Here is a 22,079-nt window from a genome sequence, read left to right on the forward strand (position 1 = left end):
CAAGTTTTAATCCCATCAAAAGATCTGGCCCTGTTACTTGAAAAAGCAATCAAGAACATCTCATCCTTACACACTGTGCATGCTGGAGGCCCATAAGTTAGATATGTAGCTCATCCACTGCTACGGATAAATCTCATTTAATCTACTCTTTCCACAGAGTATCTTATTTTTCCCATTCTTCAACCCCGCCAAGTTGCTGTTGCATTCAAACCTCTCCTTTTGATGTATTTTTTCCTCTCCCCTTCCTATTTTCAGTGTGGTTCTCCCATTGCTCTCACCCATGTGTGCCCGAGGACAGCGCAGCAGCAGGCGCGGGGGAGCCGGAGGCTCCAGCGGCGTGCACAGCACTGACAGAGGTTTAAGCTGCCTTCCCATTATGCTGCGCAGTGGGGATGGCTGTGGGAGCTGTGCCTCTTCCTATGCAGCCTGGCAGCATGACAGTTTCATTTTTAAGCTATTTCCTTTCCCTAATGTCCATATGATTTCCATTCTCTGCTCTTCAATGTCAACTTATTAATCACTCAGCCTCTCGTCTAATACTGGATAAGACTATAAGCCTCTCCCTGCCTGCTTTTCATAAGGCTTCCATGTATCGTATTAAGTTTGTAGTATTATTTCCTGACAAAAATGAGCTGAGATAATAGGTAATATTTCATTACCTTTTGTACTCTTTTCTTATTGCACCACATTTTTGTACCAGTGCATATTTTTAGTGAAGTTATTAAAAATACTGCCCTCTGGTTATAAGCAGGCTTATTATCTAGTACTGATGAAATCATTTTACATTTGTTTTTTGTAAGAGGAAATCATAGTAAATAACTTTTATTATCTCAGTTTGGCTACACTTTTAAAAGCTTAAAAAAAGATAATATAGATGAGATCATCATATTTTCTTTTGCTGGCTGGTTGCTTTGTATAGCCTTCCAGTATGTGGTGCGTTGGAAATACCATCCACAACTTCTTGCTAACATGCTGATTAAAATTAAAGTATTCATCTATACTTGAGCCGGGCTGTTGGTAGCTATACACTGGCAGAAGCAATTAAATCATCGCATTGATTTCTGCAGGGGAAACGATGGAGGGAAAGGCCAATGGTCCATCCAAGTGTAGATGGTCCATTGGTTTAGAGCCAATAATATCCAAATAGATGAGAGCTGTATGGGAAATGCATGTACAACTGGTGTGAGTCTACAGCAATGCTTGAATTCAAGGGTTTCTGTAGGGACCCATTTTGCTACTACAGCTCTGCTAGTCTGTGTATGAGGAGCAGTACATCTCAGCCCATGGTACCTGTATGTTGGGGAAAAAGACAGGACAGTAAGAGAATGCAAAGAAATAGCCAAGAGGTCCTCTCCTATCTGCTACTGCACTACTTCGGCATCCTGGAGAATACAAAGCGAGATGTCTAATATTTTATCTTTCACCCAAATGGTAGAATTATCATCAATTCAAACAAATATGGCAAAGTGAATATCATTAATGAGTGTGTGTGGAAAAATGCTGCTGGACTCCATATTTATGACTGTGCTCCCCACCCACTAATAACCTCTCTGGACGAGGTTTTAACATTTCTGTTTCAGTCTGTGAAGTGCTTTTCTTTCCTCTCTACTTCTGGTCATTTGGTATGGGAATGTTCTCAGGGAATAAGGAAACTCTCCCCAAGTTCTTGTTTTTTTTCTGAGTCATGTAGCTGTATTATACGGAAGAGCAGGATCTCTGCGGGAAGTTTTGTGACCACATGAATATGGCAGTCAAATCCACAGATGCCCTTTATTCTGCCTTTTGGGTATCTTTTATTGAAGAGGCTAATGAATTATTAGACAACCTTCTCGCATGAGCAAGCCAAAGACAGAATTTAAGCTTATGTATGCATATTTTTCATCCATCCAGAATAGCACAGATCTGAGGTCTTTAATTATCGTAAAGAAGAGACTGTCCCTAGGCAATGGTTCTTATTTCACACTACCTCTTCCAGGAATTTTAGATAGCTTCTGCAACTTGTCACATCTCTTAATAGATGAGATTATGATTCTCTATAGCTCAGCACACAGTGTCCTGGAAGTTTGACCAATTAGGCTTATTTTTCAGCTGGATGAGTCACCCCATACATACTTTATAACAAATGTTTAAATAGCTGTGTGTAGATGGGTTACAAGAAAATTATGTTAAAATAGCATTATGGTTGAGCCATCCATACATAAAAGAAATTTCTTTTATCATTTTACTCCTCCACAGAGAAGCAATGACAACATTTTTTCTAAGCTGACTGGCAGTGATTTATAGACCTTGCCTCCTCCAGACTGTTTATGCCTTTGGAGTGTGTCCCTCTAGGAAGTTTTTGAACTGCAAAGATCTTATTTTGCAGTAACGATGTATACCAAGGCTTCTCTGTCTGGAGGGGAATGGTATCTGGTGTTTGCCTTCCATTTTGCCTGCTTTAAAGGTAGCTCATGTTACCATGCTTTGCCATGCAGTGATGACACCGAGGTGCATTAGAAAAGGTCTGCAAATGTGATGACTCTCTCTACCATGTTCCTTTGTAGGACAACAGATCTAACACTTTGCATGTGAGGTAGGGCTTACTGCTCCTTTTTGCCAGTGATACCCTATGTTACAGCTTTTAAGAATAATCTATAATATGCAAGCATCATCATTCCCATGAGTTTCTGTGCTTATTTCTTTCTATCAGTAATGAAATGAGATCAAATGCTCTTTTTCTTTTCAAGCAGATCATCCATTGAATGAAGTCTTGTTACTTCTGGAGGACAGGGTTTCCAGTGACTCCTTTTGGCTTCCAACCTGTCCAGATTAACAAAGAAATCAACCAGAATTTATGAGGTAGAGTGGGTTTCTACCCACTTTCTTGACTGTCACTTAGCTGAAGCTTGTGTTCAAGACATTAGCACCCTGCTTAAGAGGAAGCAAGCTAGAGAATAGCTGCTGATGGATTTTGTGCTTGATCCAGTCAGACCCAGTGAGCGTAGGTAGGCCTGTGGTAGCCCTGAGTTTGCCCAGATTTTTCTAGATCCAATATCACCAGAAAAGGTACTGGAGTGTTCTTTCAGTGTAGGCTTACAACACGGAGTGTCAGGTTGACACATATAACTGCCTGTCGGTTACTGGTTTTGCACGAATTGCTCTCTTTGTTATGCAAGTAAGTTCACGTCCAACCAGTTTGACCTCTGTTATCACAAAATGCCATAGAGCTATTCATTACTGCCTTTTCAGGGAGACAATGATTTAATGACTATTAGCTGGGTGATAGTTTCCTACCATAGTTATCTGACTTCCACAGTTCTTTTCTTTTCATGGATCATTTTCTTAAGAAAGTTGAAGTTATCGGTCTTTCAGTGTTGGAATAATTAAACTATGTACTTGTCTTTAACAGAACAAGTTGGGAGTGGGTGTACGGGGGAGAAATTGAGATATCTAAGATGTTTTCTTACGAGCAATTTATCTACCTGGAAAAATCATCTGCAAGTATTGATAATCACTTCACTGAAGAAGACTGGGAACTTCACTCTTTTTGCTACAAGTTGGCAAGATCTGTCTTCAGAGTCACTGGCTGTGTAATCCATTCCTGTTGGGTATGCAATGACAAAATATTTCTTATCATTAGATCAACCCTCTCCTCCCTCCACCCTGAAACTGCTCTGATACATGCAGATCCAGTAACCAGTGGATGTAATTATTCACCACGCTTTTCATCAGGTTCTTAAAATATAGTGGAACCCATTCAAATGTTTCTGTTATTGAAATGCTCATACTGAAACAATTATTTTCCTCTGACCTAATGTGAAAGACTTAGAACAAAATTGGTTTGTCTCCAGCCACACCCTACAAAACAGACATTGACACAATAATTGTTCATTATCAAAAACAAGCCAGTGTCTGAAACGCTTGGTTCCTAATTAAGAAAGATTTTTCTGGGCCAGGGCCAGGGCTTGATTTCCTGTTGGTAGCAGCTTTGCTGAAATGAAAGCTGCTTTTCCTGCTTGCACCACTAGAATCTGACCCATCACATCCCCAGTGTATTCAGCTAGATCTTGTAGTGGAAGCATCCTCATGTGATGGGCATTGCAATTCAGAGGAAAGGAAAGTCCCAGGCTTTTATGCTTGTGAAGGAAGGTGGGGAGCAGGTCTTGATCACTTTCTTTCTGTAGGTAAGATCCACTGAGATGTGAGCACAAAGTGTCTTGTATGGGGTGGTGCAGAGAATTGCTGTGTGGGCTCTGAACTGCCAGATGACTGCACCATGAACACAGCTTTGAGAAATGCCTCATTGCCTTGAATGCATACATTTACCTACCTGCCCACCCTGCCCTTGTTTTTAAAGGACACATCACCATTGCAGCTGTGTAGGTGGCAACTCTCTACCTTGCTCTGCTGCACACACACCCAGCCCCAAATGTGGCATTTGTCTCTTTCTGCTCCCCTGCTTCCCCTTCCCAAACTTCCCTTCTGTGCCACAGTTCCTGCAAACTTCTCCATAGGATGTTCTGCATTCACCTGTAAGGCTATTTCTTTATGCTGACAGTTCTTCCTCTAACCTGCAAAGGACTGAATCCCAGAAAAATGGCATGGGGTTTTTCGTTGTGCCCATTCAATAGCTAAATAAATTTAAAGATTCCTTTAATTGTTAAGTTACCACAGTGCAGGAGTAACTCATAGACAAAGGACTCCTCTAAGTGTGAGCAGGACAATTTTCGTTACTGCTTTTTAATACTAACAATAACAATGTTACTATGGCAACTGCCACATCACATCGGTTATCTGGAAGATGCAGAGTGGCTGCTGAAAGATCCCATTACATTGACTAATGTGAGTGGTGCTCGAGGGAGGGAACATGCGCAAATACACAGAGATTTTTCTCACTTTGGTGATAATTGCTAATGTGGCTGAGATGTTTCCAGGCTGCAGAGCACTCAGATGAGCTGTGTGATCCAGGAGAACAAGGGACAAAGTGGAGGAAAATCAGAAAGGTGGCAGGTACTGGGGAGCAGTGGCAATAGCATTCAGGTATCTTGTTGCACTGGCATCAGCATCAGGGATGGTATAGTGGTTTCCTGTTGAGGCTTGCATTCAAACAGGGGCTTGGAGAGGTGTCAATATGAAGGGGTTGATTTCAGTCTCCAGGGACTGATTTGGAGGCTTATTCAGTCCCTTTGGGAGTTCTCAACTATCATCAGGCAATCTCCTTTCCCAGTGGGTTCAGATGCAGTGGGCATGTTCTTCTTGCAGGGCTGTCAGGCAGCGCTCACTACACCTAAGCCTTCTCCAGAGAGTGATGGAGTGACTTGTCTCTGGAGCCCAAGCTTTCCCTTGTCTTTGGAGGTTCAATATTCTCCACTGCAATGCAAAGGGTCACAGTTTCTCCTTTCTCAAAACCCCACTGCCCAGCCCTGCCTGGCCTTGCATCTACTTACATCTGATGCAAACTAGCACCTGCATGGATTCAGACTCTCACTTGTGGTGTGTATGAAAGGAAGTGAGAAATGTTGCTCATCATCTTTCTGCCTGAGCTCAGAAATCATTCTTCTCCTCCTCTGGCTGTAATGGGAAGAGAAGAGGATAGGTCATATCTGTCCTAGTTGGTCTCACAGCTTGCATAGAGATAGATTGATGGAGCCATTTGTGATCATCAGTGACAATTCGGAGCTGTGAGGATGAACCGAATGTGGATTTGTGGCTCAGCTGCCAGAAAACAGATATTTCTGATCACATCCCCAGGTATGGTACTATAAACCCTGCAAGGTTTCCTGTTTGGGTAAAAGTCTGTGGTTTTTGTAAGAGTTCCCAGCTAATACCTGGCTTTCTGGTACAGGCTACATCCCAAGAAGGTAAAGGCAGGAAGAATTTTCATGTCTAAAACACACATGAGAAAAGTATATTTTCATTTAACTAGAATGCTCTATACAACCGGCTTAGGGACCCCCTAGCAAAGCAAAGAAAAAAAAAAAAAAGACATGGCTTTTATATGAAATGGATCATTCCTTAAAGTGTATTCTTGTTTTATATTCTTTTTTACAGAAACACACACATGTACTCTTTTGCAAAGTCAGAAAAGCCACCTCAAATATATTTTATTTTTGCCATCTGCAAGCACTGACAGAGTAATCAGCTGAAGAGATTTGTTCAGGGTTATTTTTTCCTTTAATTGATTTTTGGAGAGAAGAAGAAAGTTAATTGCTATGCAGAAAATGTCTAAAAATGGAAGTCACAGAGAATATTCACATGACTAAGGGTTTGTGGGGTAGACCTGCTGAATCTAAATTCTCCAAACCATGATATATTGGAGGAAGAAAGGAGTTACAGAGCAGAAACCTCAGCTGACCCTTTGCTTTAGAACAAAATGATTGAAAAAGATTTTCATATATGACTGCATTGAGATACCCATTCTGCTAATTACAAAATGTAATTGCAGTTTCCATTTAGTCTGAATGATTTCTTACACTGCATCTTTGTCTTCAACAACACAATGCCATGTTTCGTTCTGGTACCTCTGCCACCCAACAGTAAACCCTATTTGTTGGGTAATTTTCTTGTCAGCATTTGAGGTGGAATGAAATATGCTTAATGCTAATGTAGCAAAAGGGACCGAATGGGATAGAGGAGGAAAGAGTTTTCAGCTGACTGAAGCCAAGGCAGAGTTTATTGACTGTCATTAAGTGCATTTTGAGTCTTGTAGCCAAACCACAGAATGCTAAAAAAAAAAAAAAAAAAAATAAAAATCAGGGAAGTGAAATGCTTCACTCATACATTTTTTTTCCATGTAATGTTTCATTCTCTCTATTTATAAAGCAGCACAGGCTGCTGATTGAATGTTAAACAGACCTGAGCTCCCTCTTGTTAGTACTTGCAGATGTATTAAGCCTGTTGGGTCAGATCCACAGCTAATGGAACTGGCCTCATGCCTTTGAAGGCATCATAATCAGCTAGATTATTCATTTTTGTTGTTTGTTTTTAAAAGAGTAGCTTTTGTAAGTCATTTGCAGCAATAAAGCTTCATATTGCTAATTTAAAATGGAAAGGCTTTTAATTCTTAAGTTACCCAAGGGACACTTTGCTCGCCATGTCCTCACTTTGTCTTTGTATGAAGCACCCACATAAGAAGAGTAAGTTTTTTAAGAGAAATGGGTGTACTGGACCATGAATGCTGCCATATTATTAGCTTTATTTCCTGACCTGTGATGGTAGACATAGATGCTGAAATGCATGTGAATGTGTTGACCTTCCTGAAGGAATGAACTTCCAACTGATTTTTTTTTTTAACCACAATAGTGCACTGAACAAAGGTATTTTAATTTGTGCAAGCTTGATCTTCGATTTTGTTTTATCTATGAAGTCCATGGGGCTAGTGAGTGGTAGGGGAAAGTTATCTTGTGCCCTGGCATATAAAGAGCTTAAATTGTTCAGGGCATTTTTAAATCCAGTCTTCTGTTGTTGATGGCTGATGAGGAAAATGGTAGCGTCACATGTGAAATCAAAATATAAGAAAGTGATGGGAGAGGCAAATACACAAGAAAACATGCCTGGCGGAATACCATTTTGTGCCTTAGCCCAGTACATCGATACTCAAGTCTGAAAGGTTTGCTTTGAAAATTAAGCCTGTGGAAGAAGGTAATTTCATAAAGCAAACAGACCTCAGCTTTTCCCTAGAACCAGCTTGATCCTTGGCTGTGGGATGGTGTTGGTGCTTGGATGGTTTTGCACACACAGGCCCAGAAAAAGCCAAGCTTTTGGGGACTTAGATGCTTGCAGCTTTGGATGGGTTTTGCTGGAGTGTCTGTGAGTACCAGTGGGGAGTAAGCTGTGGAGCTGGACCTGAGTGTGTGTCAGGTGTCAAAAAAAGCCAGCAGCAGAGCAAGGAACTCAACCTGCATTTCCCAAGTCTGTTGCCATGTGCTAATGCCTGGACCCAGGACGCGGGGGCTCTTAATGCTTTCCCTGCACCAAATCCAACGTGAGGGAAGTGAGGAGAGGGGATGATTTTGCATGTATGAGACTCTTCAGAGGTAGAGTCTTGGCAGGCAAAGGGTAGGCAGGGAGACATTTTATTGATGACTTGATTTATCTTGTATTCCTGTTAATGCATTTTAAAAGGGCCCTTGATGAGCTGAGGCATCCATTGTCATGTCCCACATGAAGTGACCAGAGGAATTGTCACAGCCAAGACTTTGCACAATGCAATGGGAAATTGCAGCATGTCACTGATGAAGAGTTAGCTGTGGAGATGATGTATCTGTCTGCTGCAATCCGACTAATTGAAAAACCATCTTAAATTAGTGATCTGGAAGGAAGGCTCTTCCAGCATCGCTCAGCTCATGAAATGGTATGTCAGGTATTATTAGGACCATGGGTTTGGGAAGAAAAGCACCTTTATAAGAAGTGTTCCTGAGTCACCACAGTTGTTTAATTTGGGGATTTTGCTTCTTTTCTCTTGAAGGTAGCAGTGTCACAGAAATAAGAAGGGAAGGCTTATGATAGTTGAAAAAGGAAGGAAATACTCTTGTAGGAGGAGGGGAAAAAGACCTTTAAACACCTCTATGGTCTGCCAAAAAGGCTGTGTATTTGTTTGGTGTTCCTAGAAACAAAATTACAGCATCTCAATATACCAACCTATTCTGATGAAGGATTTTTTTTTAATGGCATTAAATGTCAGAAAAGAAAAAGCAAACCAGAGATTTTTATTTACCTAAGTGGAAATTCACAGATATTCAATGGTGGAAGCATCCTTGTTGAAAATGGCATTTTAGAACTTCATTAAGGAACAGGGGCTTGGAAACTGAGCCATGAATTTTCCATTCAAGGGGTTTGACTTGGCACAGAAAGATGTCATGCAGACCACAGCTGGCACCAGACACAGTTAAAAAGATCTGAGGCTATTAGTGCCTAAACAGCCACTAGAAATTATATTACATGATGGAGACTGGCTAATATAATTGAGCCAGCTAGTTGTTGTGTACATAATTTAATTATTTGACAAATTGCTTAGAAACACGGTGTTCTTGTTCCACAGTCGTGCTGCACTCAGTATTACAAGGCTCAAAGCAGAGGAATTGCTGGTGGGTTTGTAGTCATCTCAGAAGACAGACATTTCTTTTTAAGACTTGCAAACTTGCGAGAGGTTCACTGGTGTAGTCGTGGTGGGGTGGTGTATGCAGAAATGGGTAGAGCCAACAGGGACGTGGCTGGGATAGCAAACTGGCTCAGAGACAGCTAATGCTATTTCAAGTAGATACCTTTGAGGCTTTAGGGTAGTTGGAGAAATGACCCTCCCTTTTCTCTACTCTGTGAGTCTTTTGGTCTTTGATTGCTGGGCTGTGTGGGCTGAAAGGAACCCATGAAATAGTGGAGCAGATGTGAGATGTTTTTGGACCCGAAGATTATAGGATGGTGTTCAGTGTTCTTAGGAGAATTGGGGCCAAATTGGTTTATGGTTATGAATTCTAAGATAAAGGACCAAAAAACTCCCCCCTAAGCTTCATGTAAGAAGCCATGCAGCACTAAGGAGTGTTTTCCCATAGCTCTGAAGATTTAGATACATGACTAAGGACATTTCCCTCTTACAAAGCATCGCCTAAGAGATACTATTTAAGAATCTGGAAACTGTCTGGAATAAAGCTGTGCTGTAATAATAAAGGACAAATCCTACATCTTCTTGAACAGTACCAAGCAAATATGAAGACCCAATTGTGTCACTTTTTTTCAGTTAGCCTTTCAAAATTTCAGAGGCTAAGTTGTTGCCATAAAATCAGCAAAACCAGCAACTTATTACAAACAGATTTTTAACCATCAGGAGTGAAATGCCACTTTTGAAGTGCAGTCAAATCATTTTTACCTGCAGAACGGATCAGGCTGTATAACAGGGTGCTGGGCAATGCACCACACCATTTCTTTGGCTGAGTCTAAACAGTGGAGCATCTCTTCTTGGACTGTATTTCAGACTCCTTATGCACGTGGTCAATCTGTTTGAGAGTCCTGTCAGCCTGTGGCTCCCTCCCTGCCTACATGCCTGAGTTTTCTTACAATAGCAACCTGGATTCAAATGATGGGGTGATTCACACTTGGATTTCATCCTGGCATACAGGTGGGAGGCAGCCAGGATAGACAGCTGGATCCGGGAGCTGAGAAGTGCTCCTGAGTCTTTCGCTTTAGCTGTAGCTTTCATGTTGAGATCTAATGTTGTCAATCTTACATCTAATTATCAGCTGGAAGAAGTTAGGGGATGAAGGGGAAAAAATTATGCTCCTGAATTTGTCACTGTCAAGCAGAAATCCTTGTAGTGAGATCATGAATGTATGAACATATACTGAGATGCCCTTACAGCTAAAACCTTTCTACTGAGCAGCAGGACTTCTGGGACTGGCCCTGTGACAAATGGATTGATGATTTTGTGATATTTTTTTTTTCTTGCAAGTTAACTAGGTTGTCAATGGATTGATAGGTTTTCAGGTGTAATGACATTGCCATAAGCTACGGAAAGAGCCTTGTTGCCTATCCAAGCATAGCTCTTATGCCTTTCTGTGAAAATAAGCTTGACAGAATTTCTGCCAATTTCATTTATAACAGATTTTGCCTCATTCAGAGTCTTTCTTCTTCTACAAAGAGGAAATTAAACCCAAGATAATTTCTTCAGCTGAATTGCCTATTAAAGGCCACAAAATTTCCCAATAGCCAGCAACATGAAGCTATCTTGGAGAACCAGACATGGCACTGGCGGTAACATCCTTTCCTGCAAACTTGAATGTGAAGAGGGTGAGACTGCAGTGCAGGAACGGACAGAGGCATCTGGCTTCTGAGGTCCCTTATTCACATTACAGCTCCTAAGACGAGGAAGACTGTGCAGAATTTTGTAGGGATTTTTCCATGGTAGGTGATCTTTACCTGGGAATTAAACTGGTCTCCTTCACAGTAACACACAACTCTACACTCTGAGAGCATTAACTCTTCTCTGTGTGCTGCTTGTCTGGCTGGTTTTCCTATAGACAGCAATGCTTTTCCTGGTTGTGGCATCTTCTTGGCTGTATTGCTAATTTGAGCATATATAAACATATATATTGCATGCTCTGAGCAGTGGGAAAGGTGTCCAGAGTCAAACATTTATTTACCAGGTTTAGAAAAAAAATCATGCTTGATATCTAAGAAGTACCACCCACGCTGATGAAAACCCCTGCTTGCTAGCATCTCATAAGAGTTGCATGAGCACGGAGAAGATATTCTGTGCTGTTTTTTTCAGATAGATTGATAGAGATCACATCATCTGTTTGCATCCTTAGAATTGCTCCACTTAGGTGGTAAATGGAAGGTGGTTTCAAATGCCTGGGCACCTGGGGTTTGTGCCTGATCCACAAACAGCGGGTGGTACTTGCCGAGTTTCTCCAAAGCTGGACTGAATGCAGCTGTTTTCCCCCCAAAGAAAGGGCAGCACAGTGGTTTTCCAAATTAATTTTAGACAGCAGATGATAAGGTTGCTGCCTGAGTATGAGCAGTGATGGGTTTGAGCTTTAGTAGTGGAGCATAAGGATTGCAGTGCTGTGCCAGACTTGCTGACCATCTCATTTGGAAACCCATTTTAGTGACACAGAGGCAGATACATCAGAACAATGCGTGAAAATCCAAAATGGCCAATTTCTTACTCCTCTTAAGAAATCTGAGCCTACAGAAGGTGCCTACTGATTCTAGTGTCCTGTAGGAAACTAAAGGAGATTTAGACACTTGACTGCCTTTGTGGATCTGGGTCTAAATGACTGGTTCATGCCATCAAATACGAGAACTCAGTGGGGAAAGAGGGGGCTGTGCCTTTTGTTTTATTAAGCCCTACTTCAAGCCATGTGGAGGCTCTCCATATGAATGTCTCATCTTTTTGGAATCTTACTGACCTCCTTCTGCTGACCATATTGTATAGAGTAAATCTGTTAGATTGTGTTTAGTTTCATAGATTAATTGTGGTTTGGGTTAGAAAAAACAACCCTTTACTTCTTCAAAAGGTGTTGCTTCACAGTTTTGTAGGATGTTGTCTTCTGTGTTTCACTGTGAGGTGGCTTGCATTTGAATGCCCATGTTGTTTTCTTTCCCTATCCAATTTTTTTTTTTAACCATTTTTATGCTGAGTCCTCACAGGGTGTGACACCATCAGTGGAGCCTGTGAAAAAAACATAAAGGTGGAATGACAAGCCCTGACACCAGGGCAGTGATTATAAGTTATGTTCCTCCAGCTGCTAACACGAGTAATATGTGGCTTAAGTGGGAACAAAACCACACCCCCCCACAACTCACCAGCATGGGTTGGATGCTGAATACTAATAGGGAGCCGTCTGCATCCAGTCCCCACTGGGAAAAAAATATTTGTCAACTCAGTTCAAACAGTGCATAAATTTAAGGGAACTGCCATCTGCTGACAGACCCTTCCCCCACCTACACTGCCTGAAAATCCTTCCTTACGAATATCTGCTCTGTGCAATAGTATTCTCATCAACCTCTGTTCAGGATCTGCCTTTCTCTGCTTCTTTTCCCCCCCAGGTATTTCCAGGGAGTTCAGATTTCCAAGGACTATAAGGCACCGAAATACCTCACTGGTTTGTGTGACAGTACCAGCCCAATGCTGGTGTGTAGCTACCTGCAGGCTCTGCAGCTCTGCAGGTTATCAGTATTGCTGTCAAAGCCCCTAAGGCTCGATTTTTGGAGGGACCAGCAGCTCCCCGCTCTTGTTGACTTCCATGGGGAGTGAAGGGTGCACACCCTCTCTGAAAACTAAGGGCATAAACCAGAAAATTTTTTCCAAGGAAAACAGTAAGGAATAAAAAATCTAGAAACCTTGCAATGGAAAAGGCTATTAGAAGAATGCCCTGCTGTTTGGATGTGGCATTGTTCTCTGGTTTGCTTTTAGAAAAGGCTTTTCATTGTAGCTAGAGAGGGAAAAAGGGAATTTTTGATGACAATAAAAAACATGGGCAGCTGTTGAAATCAAACAAAGTAGGAAGGATACTTCAATGGACAGCATGAAAGCCAGGTTAACTGGAACACAATTGCAATTAGATATCATCTCACTGAAGCAAAACCTAGTGGCAATTTATGTCCTGTTGCCTGATGAGGATATATATCTTTTTTTTTTCTATCCGTGCTGTTGTGAAAGTGCACGATGTACTTCATCTATGGGAAAGGTCGGGAGGAACCAAGCCAAGTGTGCTGTTGTTGCTGGGAGGTTGACATCATCTTTCATGGATTTTAAGGGCCTCTTTCTATGTTTTGTGGAGGATGGGGAGTTTTTTGGTGTGGTAATGATGTTCTCTCTTCTCCATTCCAGCAGACCCTCCCCTCCTAAGGGAACCTTTGGGAATCATATAAGGCTTTGGGGAAAGGGCAGGCAATCGCCCCCTTCTTTTACCCACTTGAGCAGTCACACATGACAGATTCATGCCTGCAGCACTTCTAGGTTTTATCTGCTCACTAAATTTTATTTCCCCTCTGTGAGTGTTTATATTGCTTAGAGACTGCCAAGGTTCATGTTAATCATAAAAAAAAGTGGAGGTTTATTAGGTATTGCAGCTCTGTGATTCTTTGGTGTTTGAATGTTAACGAAGCTTTGTATGCTCTGGAATAGCTAGAGAGGTAGATCTTAGCTCTGGCATGGCAAAATATCCAGGGGTGGATTTTTGTTACCGTTCTTCTGGGTTTTAACATCTTACATGACATTTAATCCCAGAACAATTTTACACTATGTATCATCATGTGTAATATTGTGTCATGCTGTAATTTTGCCAGTACATGAAATGGCAGGAGGGAGGTGAAAATGGGCTCAATTACACCCTGGAGGGAAGGGAGAGCTCAGCAGAGGGACCTGTTCCTGGGAGGTAATGAATTGGGTGTCAGCACTCTGCCAGAGCAGAGTGACAGAGCAGAGGGGAATTTATTATTTTTAGGGGCTCAATGGGCAGACAAGAGGAAAGGAACCAGTCAAATCGCATTACTAATGGTCATTTCCATAGGCTGTGCATGTATGTGGGATTTAAGAAAAGAAGGGACATTCATTCTCGCTCCAGACAGCTCAGTTCTTTCTTTTTCTGAAGGCTGAAGGAAGAACATGGCCATTTTAACTGGCTCAGAGTGAGAAGCCTTCAGAGCAACTTTGGTGGCAACTCTTGGGGAAGGCAGACACAGAGTCATTCCGGGTGAGGGAGACCTATGACAGTTCAGGGATATTCCCTTTCCACAGCCTCTTCTCTGGGTGCAGTCAGCCTTGGTGGATCCCTCTGGGATGTAGGAAGCAGTGATGCAGAGGGAGAGAAAGGAACCAAGTAAACATTAGGGCAGGAGGAATCATAGCATGAGGTGTATGCATCCTGCTGGTATGCAGCTCTTGCTAGCCCTGATGATGAAGGTTGTATTTACTAAACAAAGCTGGAGGATGAGCAGCTGCTTATTTCTTAGGAACAAGAGGTACTTTCTCACTGAGTTACGCTCTATGCATTCCCAGGTGGCATTTGGTGTAATTTCATTGCCCTTTGTCTCTTCCTTTGCCCTGAGCACAGGTTTGTTCCTTCAGCTTAACCCAAGCAAGATTTCTTTTTTCATTGTACATTGTATTTAGGGCAGAGCAACCAAACTGGAGAGCTGAGAATTCCTTATTTTCTGAATTTCTGGCCAGGGCTGCTGTCTAAGCATTGGCTTTCATAGAGCAAGATGTACGTATTGCTTTAGTGCCTTCAAACTAACCTCAAAGGAGACTTGTGTCATTCATTGTCATCTTTGTATTGCTACATAAATTGTTATTGGAGGAAGTACCAGGCCTAAAATGCTTCCCTTTTAAATGGGGAAGAGTTGATGAACATGTATTCTACAGGGGGAAATGCTCTTCCAGGCAGACCTGGCCTGCCAGACCTGAATTGTGATGGGTCTTTATAAAGAAGGGACTTTTTTCCCCAGTCTCTTGTTGGAAAAAGTAGAGTGTTGGCATACTTAATCCAGGAAGTCTCTCCTTTTGACTATACTTTTTCAAAATGACTTTTTTTCATTTTTTCAGGTGTAATATAACTTCTTTTGGGGGCAGAAATGATGGTAAATTCCATTTTCATCTCCCTTGAATCCAACTGAGGCTTCTTCCTTTTCAGCACTATGAAAAGGCATATGGCTTCCCCAGGTTGGGTACCCATGGGCTACCATAAAGCTGGTCTGAAATATTTCTGTTCAAACTTGCAGGCAAGCGTGCTTTGATGGGGAGGAGGGGCAGCCCATATTTTCATGGTCAGACTAGTGCAATTCATACAACTGTATGTCTTTTCTACCGGCTACCTTTTCAGCACACCAGGACTCTCTTACACTTGTTCTCTTATGAGATCCAGCAGTAAGTGCCTCTACCTCTGCAGCTGCCTTTTCCTTAATTGACCCATTTTGCAGCAGATTAGGCCCCAAAGAGGAGGTTAATATGAGCAGTTATTCTAAAAGGCAGGTTGGGGCTTCAGTGACCTGTTCATCATTGGAAAAGCCTGTTAGCCCCAATCTTCTTACCTTTTTACACTTTATTCTAAAATATTCGGACTTAAAAATGACCTTAGAATCTCTCCTCCTAGATATAGTGTCCATACCTCTCTCTTTCCTGAGTTTTGAACTGGATGTGTTGGGTCAGATTTAAGGCCAGGCATGCAGATTTACCTTCACTCTTTCTTTTTCTCTTAAAACAGCCACCAGAATTGTAGCTCTGGATCTTCCAGCATTGCAGGTGGCATTGCCAGGGCTGCTTCAGCCTCTCTGAGTAATAGTCCCAATGTGCTGTGTGCAATGTAGGAATACAACTCACCAGGCAGTGCATCTTTCTGCAGGATTGGTGAAGGTGGGAGGTCTTTTCCTGCACTGCAAGCAATTACAGTGGCCCCTTTAAGTCCGTGCAGGGATTGCATATCATACAGGTTCTCAGAACTACAGCTGCTGTGATGACCGAAGGAGAGAATTAGAGCAAAATTCAGTGTGAACCAGTATTAAGCAATTAGTATATCTTTACTGATAAAGTATTACTAATATTACATAATGTTATTGTTATATTAATAGTATTATAGTGATGAATTCTGAGATGTGGCCACCTTGCTCTTTATTAGTTGCTGTTCCTAACAAACCTGTCCACTATACTGTAGGAATTATCCCTCTATTTCCCCACTTTCTGCTATCAGCAGTCTCCTATACATTAGTTAAGGAACAACCTCTGCCTGTACCTACTGTTCAATTTCCTTGAACACCCATACAAGAAAATAAAGAGGATTGTGACATAACTGTAACAACAGAAGAGTGGATGAACCCTGAATGACTAGATGGACCTGAAAAATTTGTGGCTTTTCCTTGCTAGGGCAGTCAATTATAATGATTGCCTTTAGTACAGGTAGGTGCAGCCCTGATATTGGGATGGGGGCATGTTTTTGAGGATAAGCACATGCATGGTATGGTGGTAGCATGCCTGCAGACAGGGCCATTAGCCGGGATCAGGCACACAGTCCCTGCCACATCCTACCATTGCAGTTGTCTCAGTGGATGGCTTTTGATGTGACCAGGGAAAATTTGCAGCCCTGGGCTCAGCTTCTGGTGCCATGACGAGAAGGTGGGATTCTGAAGCTAAGGGATTGAGGTTGTGAGTAGGAAAAAGCCCATTCATCGCTATGCCTCCTGTAAGCCCATGCCTGACCTCAAACTTTTGCTGTAAGAACTTCCTCAGCGTGAGCTCTCACAGGCTCACCGAGCACAGGAACATTGCAGCCGCTTCCTTATGCAGGCAAATATCCTGCAAAATGCGTGCTGCTGGTCTTAGTCCCAGTGAGCCAGACCAAGCTGGGGAGCTGCCGCAGCTCCCTCCCCATGCTGCTGGCCATGCAACAGCTTTAAATGATTCCCCTATTGCTGTTCCCACCCCCATCATCTCTGTAAGTGAGTTCATTTGATTAGCAACTCTAGTTTGCATGGTAACACTGGAGCCCCAGGGATTATGATATTTTTTTCATGCCAATCCAGATCAGTGTGAGACAGCAGTCTCGACAGGATGTGTTGCTGTAACTTAGGCAGTAGAAGGCCAGAGCCAGCTATGCTGCATTTGCAGAATTACCAGCTGGGACCAAGAAAGCTTTGGGGAAGGGGAGAACAAGAGTGCATTTGGGACCCTTGCTCAGTCCTTGGGGAGGACACAGCTCAGCTAAAATCAAGGATTGGGGCCTCGGTCCAGATATCTGAATGGGGCCAGGAAACTTGCTGTTGAGTGAACTATTTAGGACCTGGAATTGCTGGAGAGAAGGGAGCTACAGCAAAGAAACAGAATTGGTGCAGCAAAGTAAATTGCTGGGAACGAGGAGAGGGGGAATGTTTGAGCCCCAAAGAGGGTATTGTGTCTGGTACCTCCAACACCAGCATCTGCTCTTGGAAATGCTGTGGGATTTACATGCTGGGCTTTGTCCGTGGTCGGGGTATTGTCCTTTTACAGCTTTGAAAAATAGAGACGGATTCCCTTTCTCCTGCCCTCCCTTCTGCAAGGTACTTGAGGCAAAACTTATCCTTGTTGCATCGCCCAGAAGGCACAAAGGGATGTGCGCTACAAAGGCTTCATTCTTCCTACCTGCTCATCTACTTCTGCTATCAGAAAAGCAGGATCTCGCCATGGTATAAGGCAGCTTATCTGCACAGTTTAGACCCTGAATGTGGACTCTGGCTGCCGGCAGATCCTGCTGGGCCAGCAGATGATGCTGCCGGTTGAACAGCTGAGAGCATGGGAACACAAAGCTGAGAACACCAAATGCCTCAGCAAAATCAATGCATTTGCAAGGGGTTAAACACAGGAATGTGCACTCCTGAAGGTCTGCAGGGGGGATGGAAATTATGTGAGAATTCAGGGCTATTGGATCTAGCATTCATTCAATTACCATGCTTAGTTAAGTACTGCACAGTGGAGTGAAGACTGCAGTCTGTTAGGATGGCTGTTACTATAAGTCATTTAATTATGAGGTTGCTCATATGCCATTTTAACATATGTAGAGTAACATTATCCCTCTTTTGTAGGTCACTATTCTCATAAGTCTGGCTCTTGCATTCCTTGCCTGCATAGTGTTTCTTGTGGTATACAAAGCCTTTACTTACGACCACAGTTGCCCAGATGGATTTGTTTATAAGGTAAGAAACTTCAGATGGATGGATTGCCTGAGATAATGATAGACTCTAATTGACTACGTGGTTACAGTCTAGTCTGTTTTTCTGACCAGGCCAAACAGAACATTTGGCAAGAATGTGTTGAAATGGGAAAAGTGTTATGGGAAATGTGGACTTGCATCTGCCTCCATCAGCTACTGTTACACTGTAATTGTTGGGATTAGCATTTAGTGAACACTACAGACAGATGTTCAGGAACAATTCCTCATATTCGTGAATGGATTTATTGCAGCTGGAATCCCGCGTTTGCTTCCCACACGTTCAAGAGACTGAATTTTATTGGCATACATTTTAATGCAAAGAAAACTCCCAGAGTGCTGGCACATGTGTCCTTTGTAAAAGAAATCTGAATTTGCCTGTGTAGTTCATTTTTAGGTGCTTTTGAGCCTCTATCAAGAAAAAAATCGTGTAACTTAATTGCTAAAACCCCACTGCCCAGGGATTTTATGTTGAATATTCACAGAGAACTATTTGCCTGTTCTGTTGAAATTAAAAAAATCAACCACACACGTTTGCAAAATAGTTCACTGACTCCTTACTGTGAATAAAGTCGTACACTCACAGGAGTCTTGACCACACTGGGGATAGTCTGTGGGCTGGAAAATAGAGTAAGGATGTTGGTGTATTAGTCATTGTGATTTATTCTTTTAGGTTATATAAAAATGAAGTTCGGACAGAGTCATGAATTTCAGAATCAGATCCAAACCGGAACTTCTGAAAAGATTGAAGGTTTTGGACTCAGATTTCAGTTAATCACACTGAACTGGGAGTTGGGGTATCTCATAATTTAATAACAATTGTACCTGGGGCTCTTTGTGTCCTTGGTGCTACTTCGACTCCAGTGAATACCAACAAGTCCGACATTTGTTACCATTTGATTGCTCTTTTACAGCTGTTGCAAAGCGAATTGTTTTATCTGTGCAGTTCTTTTAGCACACAAGTGTCGGCACTAGCGCAGTGGAGATGCATGGGCAGTGTCTGCACAGACAAGAAGCTCTGACAAGGGCTGGCCGGTTGGGCTGTGCTTCCTACCATCCCAGACCAAGGTGGTCGTCCTACAGGTCAGAGATAACACACTGTAACAGAGCAGCACCTAAGCAGCTTACTCTGCCTCTGCCTGTCCTCTACTTGTCTGAGAATTGATTCTGGACTTTGCTTTACAGGGCTTTCAGTCCAGCTCGTGGTAAGAGCTGCTCAGCCAGCCCTGCTAGGACTCCAGCAAGGGGCCTTCGTCTCTGTGCATGCCAGCAACGTACCAAGCCAGTCAGACCTTCATTTTACAGTCCCCATTTCCCATCCACGGATGAAATCAGCCTGCAGTCAGGGTTGCCAATAGCAACAGGTTTTGAAGGCTGATGCCCGACTCTAAACTTTGTGCATTCCCACAGCGCTGAAAGGCAGTCAGGGCTGCGCAGCAGACGCTCTCCCTGCAGCAAGTCTGAGTCAAATGTCATCCCTGCAAACAGCTAACCATGAGATTTTTTTAAAGTGAGAGCCTGAGGCTGATAGGACCACTGTTTACCTCTCTTGCTTTCTCCCCGCTTCCAGCACAAGCGGTGCATCCCGGCCTCGCTGGACGCATACTACTCTGCACAGGATTCCAACTCCCGGGGCAGGTTCTACACCGTCATCAGCCACTACAGCATGGCCAAGCAGACCAGCTCCCGGGCCGTATCGCCCTGGCTGTCTTCAGGATCGGTAAACCACGAAGCCAAGGCTGCCAAGACAGAAGGTCATTAAAGTTAACGAGTGGTGACAGGCAAAGTCGGAGGGTGGGGGGACAACACCATGTCTATACTGCATTGCTCTAGCTGAGGGTGTTGTGCTAACAGCACAACAGGAATAAATAAAACCCAAGTGCAGGAGTCATCTTAATGGATATTTCTTTTCGTGCATTGTTCTTGTTGATTTGTAACCGAGTCGAGCTCTTGTACAAAGGCATGTTTGATGTTGACTGTACCTTACAATGTAAAAATATTTTTAAATCATTGCTTAACTATTTGTTAGAAAAAAGAAATTAAAAAACAAAAAAAGCAATTAGATAAACAGCCAGAGAGAATAAAAGCAGCAAAGAGAATCCCGCAAAGTTTTACCATTGCTGGAAAGCTGTGACAGAAGCTTAACATGCAGTGAAGGAACAGCTGAAATCCTTCCGAGAGAGAGGGTAGAAAGAACTTGGTACAAAGACATTGTGATGCTGTTTAGCTTGCCAAAGGGGGGATATTTTGCTGTCAAATTGAATCTAGCATCAGTGTTCATTTGCTGACAGAGAAATACAAGCATTTCCTCCTCCCTCAAACATACACACGTACAAACACACATGCACACACACCCCTGCGCAGTGGCCTACGTAATTCCAGAAAGATCTAGGCATTCGTAATGAGCCACCACTGTGCTGGTGACCTTGGCTGGGCTCTGAGGCTGAAATCCTGGTTGCTGTTTGGATATGGAGCAGGATGGAAGCAGACAGAGGCTGCTATAGTGAAATAATGAATATACTTCTGAGCACAGGACTAGGAGTCAGGAGATCAGGGCTTTATTTCTGCTTCTGGCACAGATTTCCTGCATGACCTTTGGCAATTTACATGAGGCTTCATCCTTTGGGACCTCTCCTGAGGGTCACCAAGAGACAAAGAAATGCAATTATGAATTGAGGTGCCTCTCGAGAGTGGTGATAGTATAGAACAGTATTGAGCCTCTAACTTTTCAGCCCCTAATTTTCCCTTGCCCATGAAATGGGATGATCCTGCTTCCCTTCTTCAGCTTCAGATACTTCAGTATTTAATGTCATTCTAGGTAATTAGAGAGGGATGGCCGTAGCATGTTCTCAGAGTGCAAGGGTCCCATCAAGTCTCTACTTGCAGACACAGACCAGGCCCCAAGCGTAATCCAGTCATGGCCAATGGAAAACATCCTCTCCCCACAAATGGCATGTGCAATTAGTGCAGACTGGTGGGATTTTAAAAAAGAAAAAGGATTCTCTTTTTTCAGGGCTGCAAGCTGTTGCTGCAAAGCAGCTCTGCTCCTTGGTAGAGGAGGCAGGGTGAGACTGAGCAGGAGGAGCAGAGTGCACAGGGAGGGCAAGGTTCGCATTTGACTAAGGCTGCTTTTTCAGATTTGTGGCTAGACTGGGATGGAAATTAGGAACTGGCCCCTTCTTCCCCTGCATTGGGCAGTTTTGTCCTCCATTTTGCATACATAGACACTAGAGGGTGTAAATGAGGGCAGAACTCCTCAGTCCTAACAGGCATCATGATAAATAACTGTATAGTGTAGCTAAAAATGTAGTGCCAAATGCCATTGTCTGATTTCCTATCCTTCGTTCCCCTTCCACCTGTAAATTCATTTCTCACTGAAAATGTACAAACCACCTCCTCCACCAACAATCAAAACTCCAGCAAACCACTGAACAGTTTATAATTTTGTGGTGTATTTTTTGTCAGTAGGTAGCAGAGACTGAAGTATTTTTTGGTGTAATTCTTGAACTTTTCTGACGGGATTAAAATAAAGCTAGATGTGACTGAGCATCTGTGTGGCTCCGGCAGGTTTTTTTTTTGGTGACTTGTACCATGGGCTGGGAGGCGGTGGGTGGCAATATGTGCGTGCCAGGTGCTGCTGAGTGTGGCTGCAGCAGAGACTGCACCTTTGCACGGGACTCAAAGTGACTCTGGCTTTCAGAGGCATTTTCAGAGCTTGCAATTTTCCCCTTTAATGGCAGGGGGTTTATTCCCTATGTTCCTGCCCATTTTTCAAGTGCAAATAGAAAAACAGTAATTAAAACCAAGCTGATCTTCTGTTGGTGATGCTTGACTTTACAGAGGGACCTCCCCTCCCTTCCCATTTTAAGGCCAACAAATAATAGAAAATTCAGCTGGCAGCAGTGTCTCTTTTGCCATCTACTCCCA

General features: G+C 42.9%; 1 protein-coding gene across 2 annotated transcripts in view; it reads left to right on the forward strand.

The window, feature by feature from the left end:
- Positions 1-21,699, forward strand: part of NSG2 (neuronal vesicle trafficking associated 2) — a 41,394-nt gene extending 19,695 nt beyond the window's left edge. For both annotated transcript variants that reach the window (XM_069773158.1, XM_069773159.1), the window contains exons 4-5: positions 18,028-18,138; positions 19,723-21,699. In XM_069773158.1, coding sequence (XP_069629259.1) covers positions 18,028-18,138; positions 19,723-19,914 — 303 coding nt within the window. In that variant the 3' untranslated portion in view covers positions 19,915-21,699. The remainder of the gene's footprint in view (positions 1-18,027; positions 18,139-19,722) is intronic.
- Positions 21,700-22,079: the final 380 nt, after the last annotated feature.

This window comes from Haliaeetus albicilla, chromosome 27, assembly GCF_947461875.1.
Source record: "Haliaeetus albicilla chromosome 27, bHalAlb1.1, whole genome shotgun sequence".
Taxonomy (NCBI): domain Eukaryota; kingdom Metazoa; phylum Chordata; class Aves; order Accipitriformes; family Accipitridae; genus Haliaeetus; species Haliaeetus albicilla.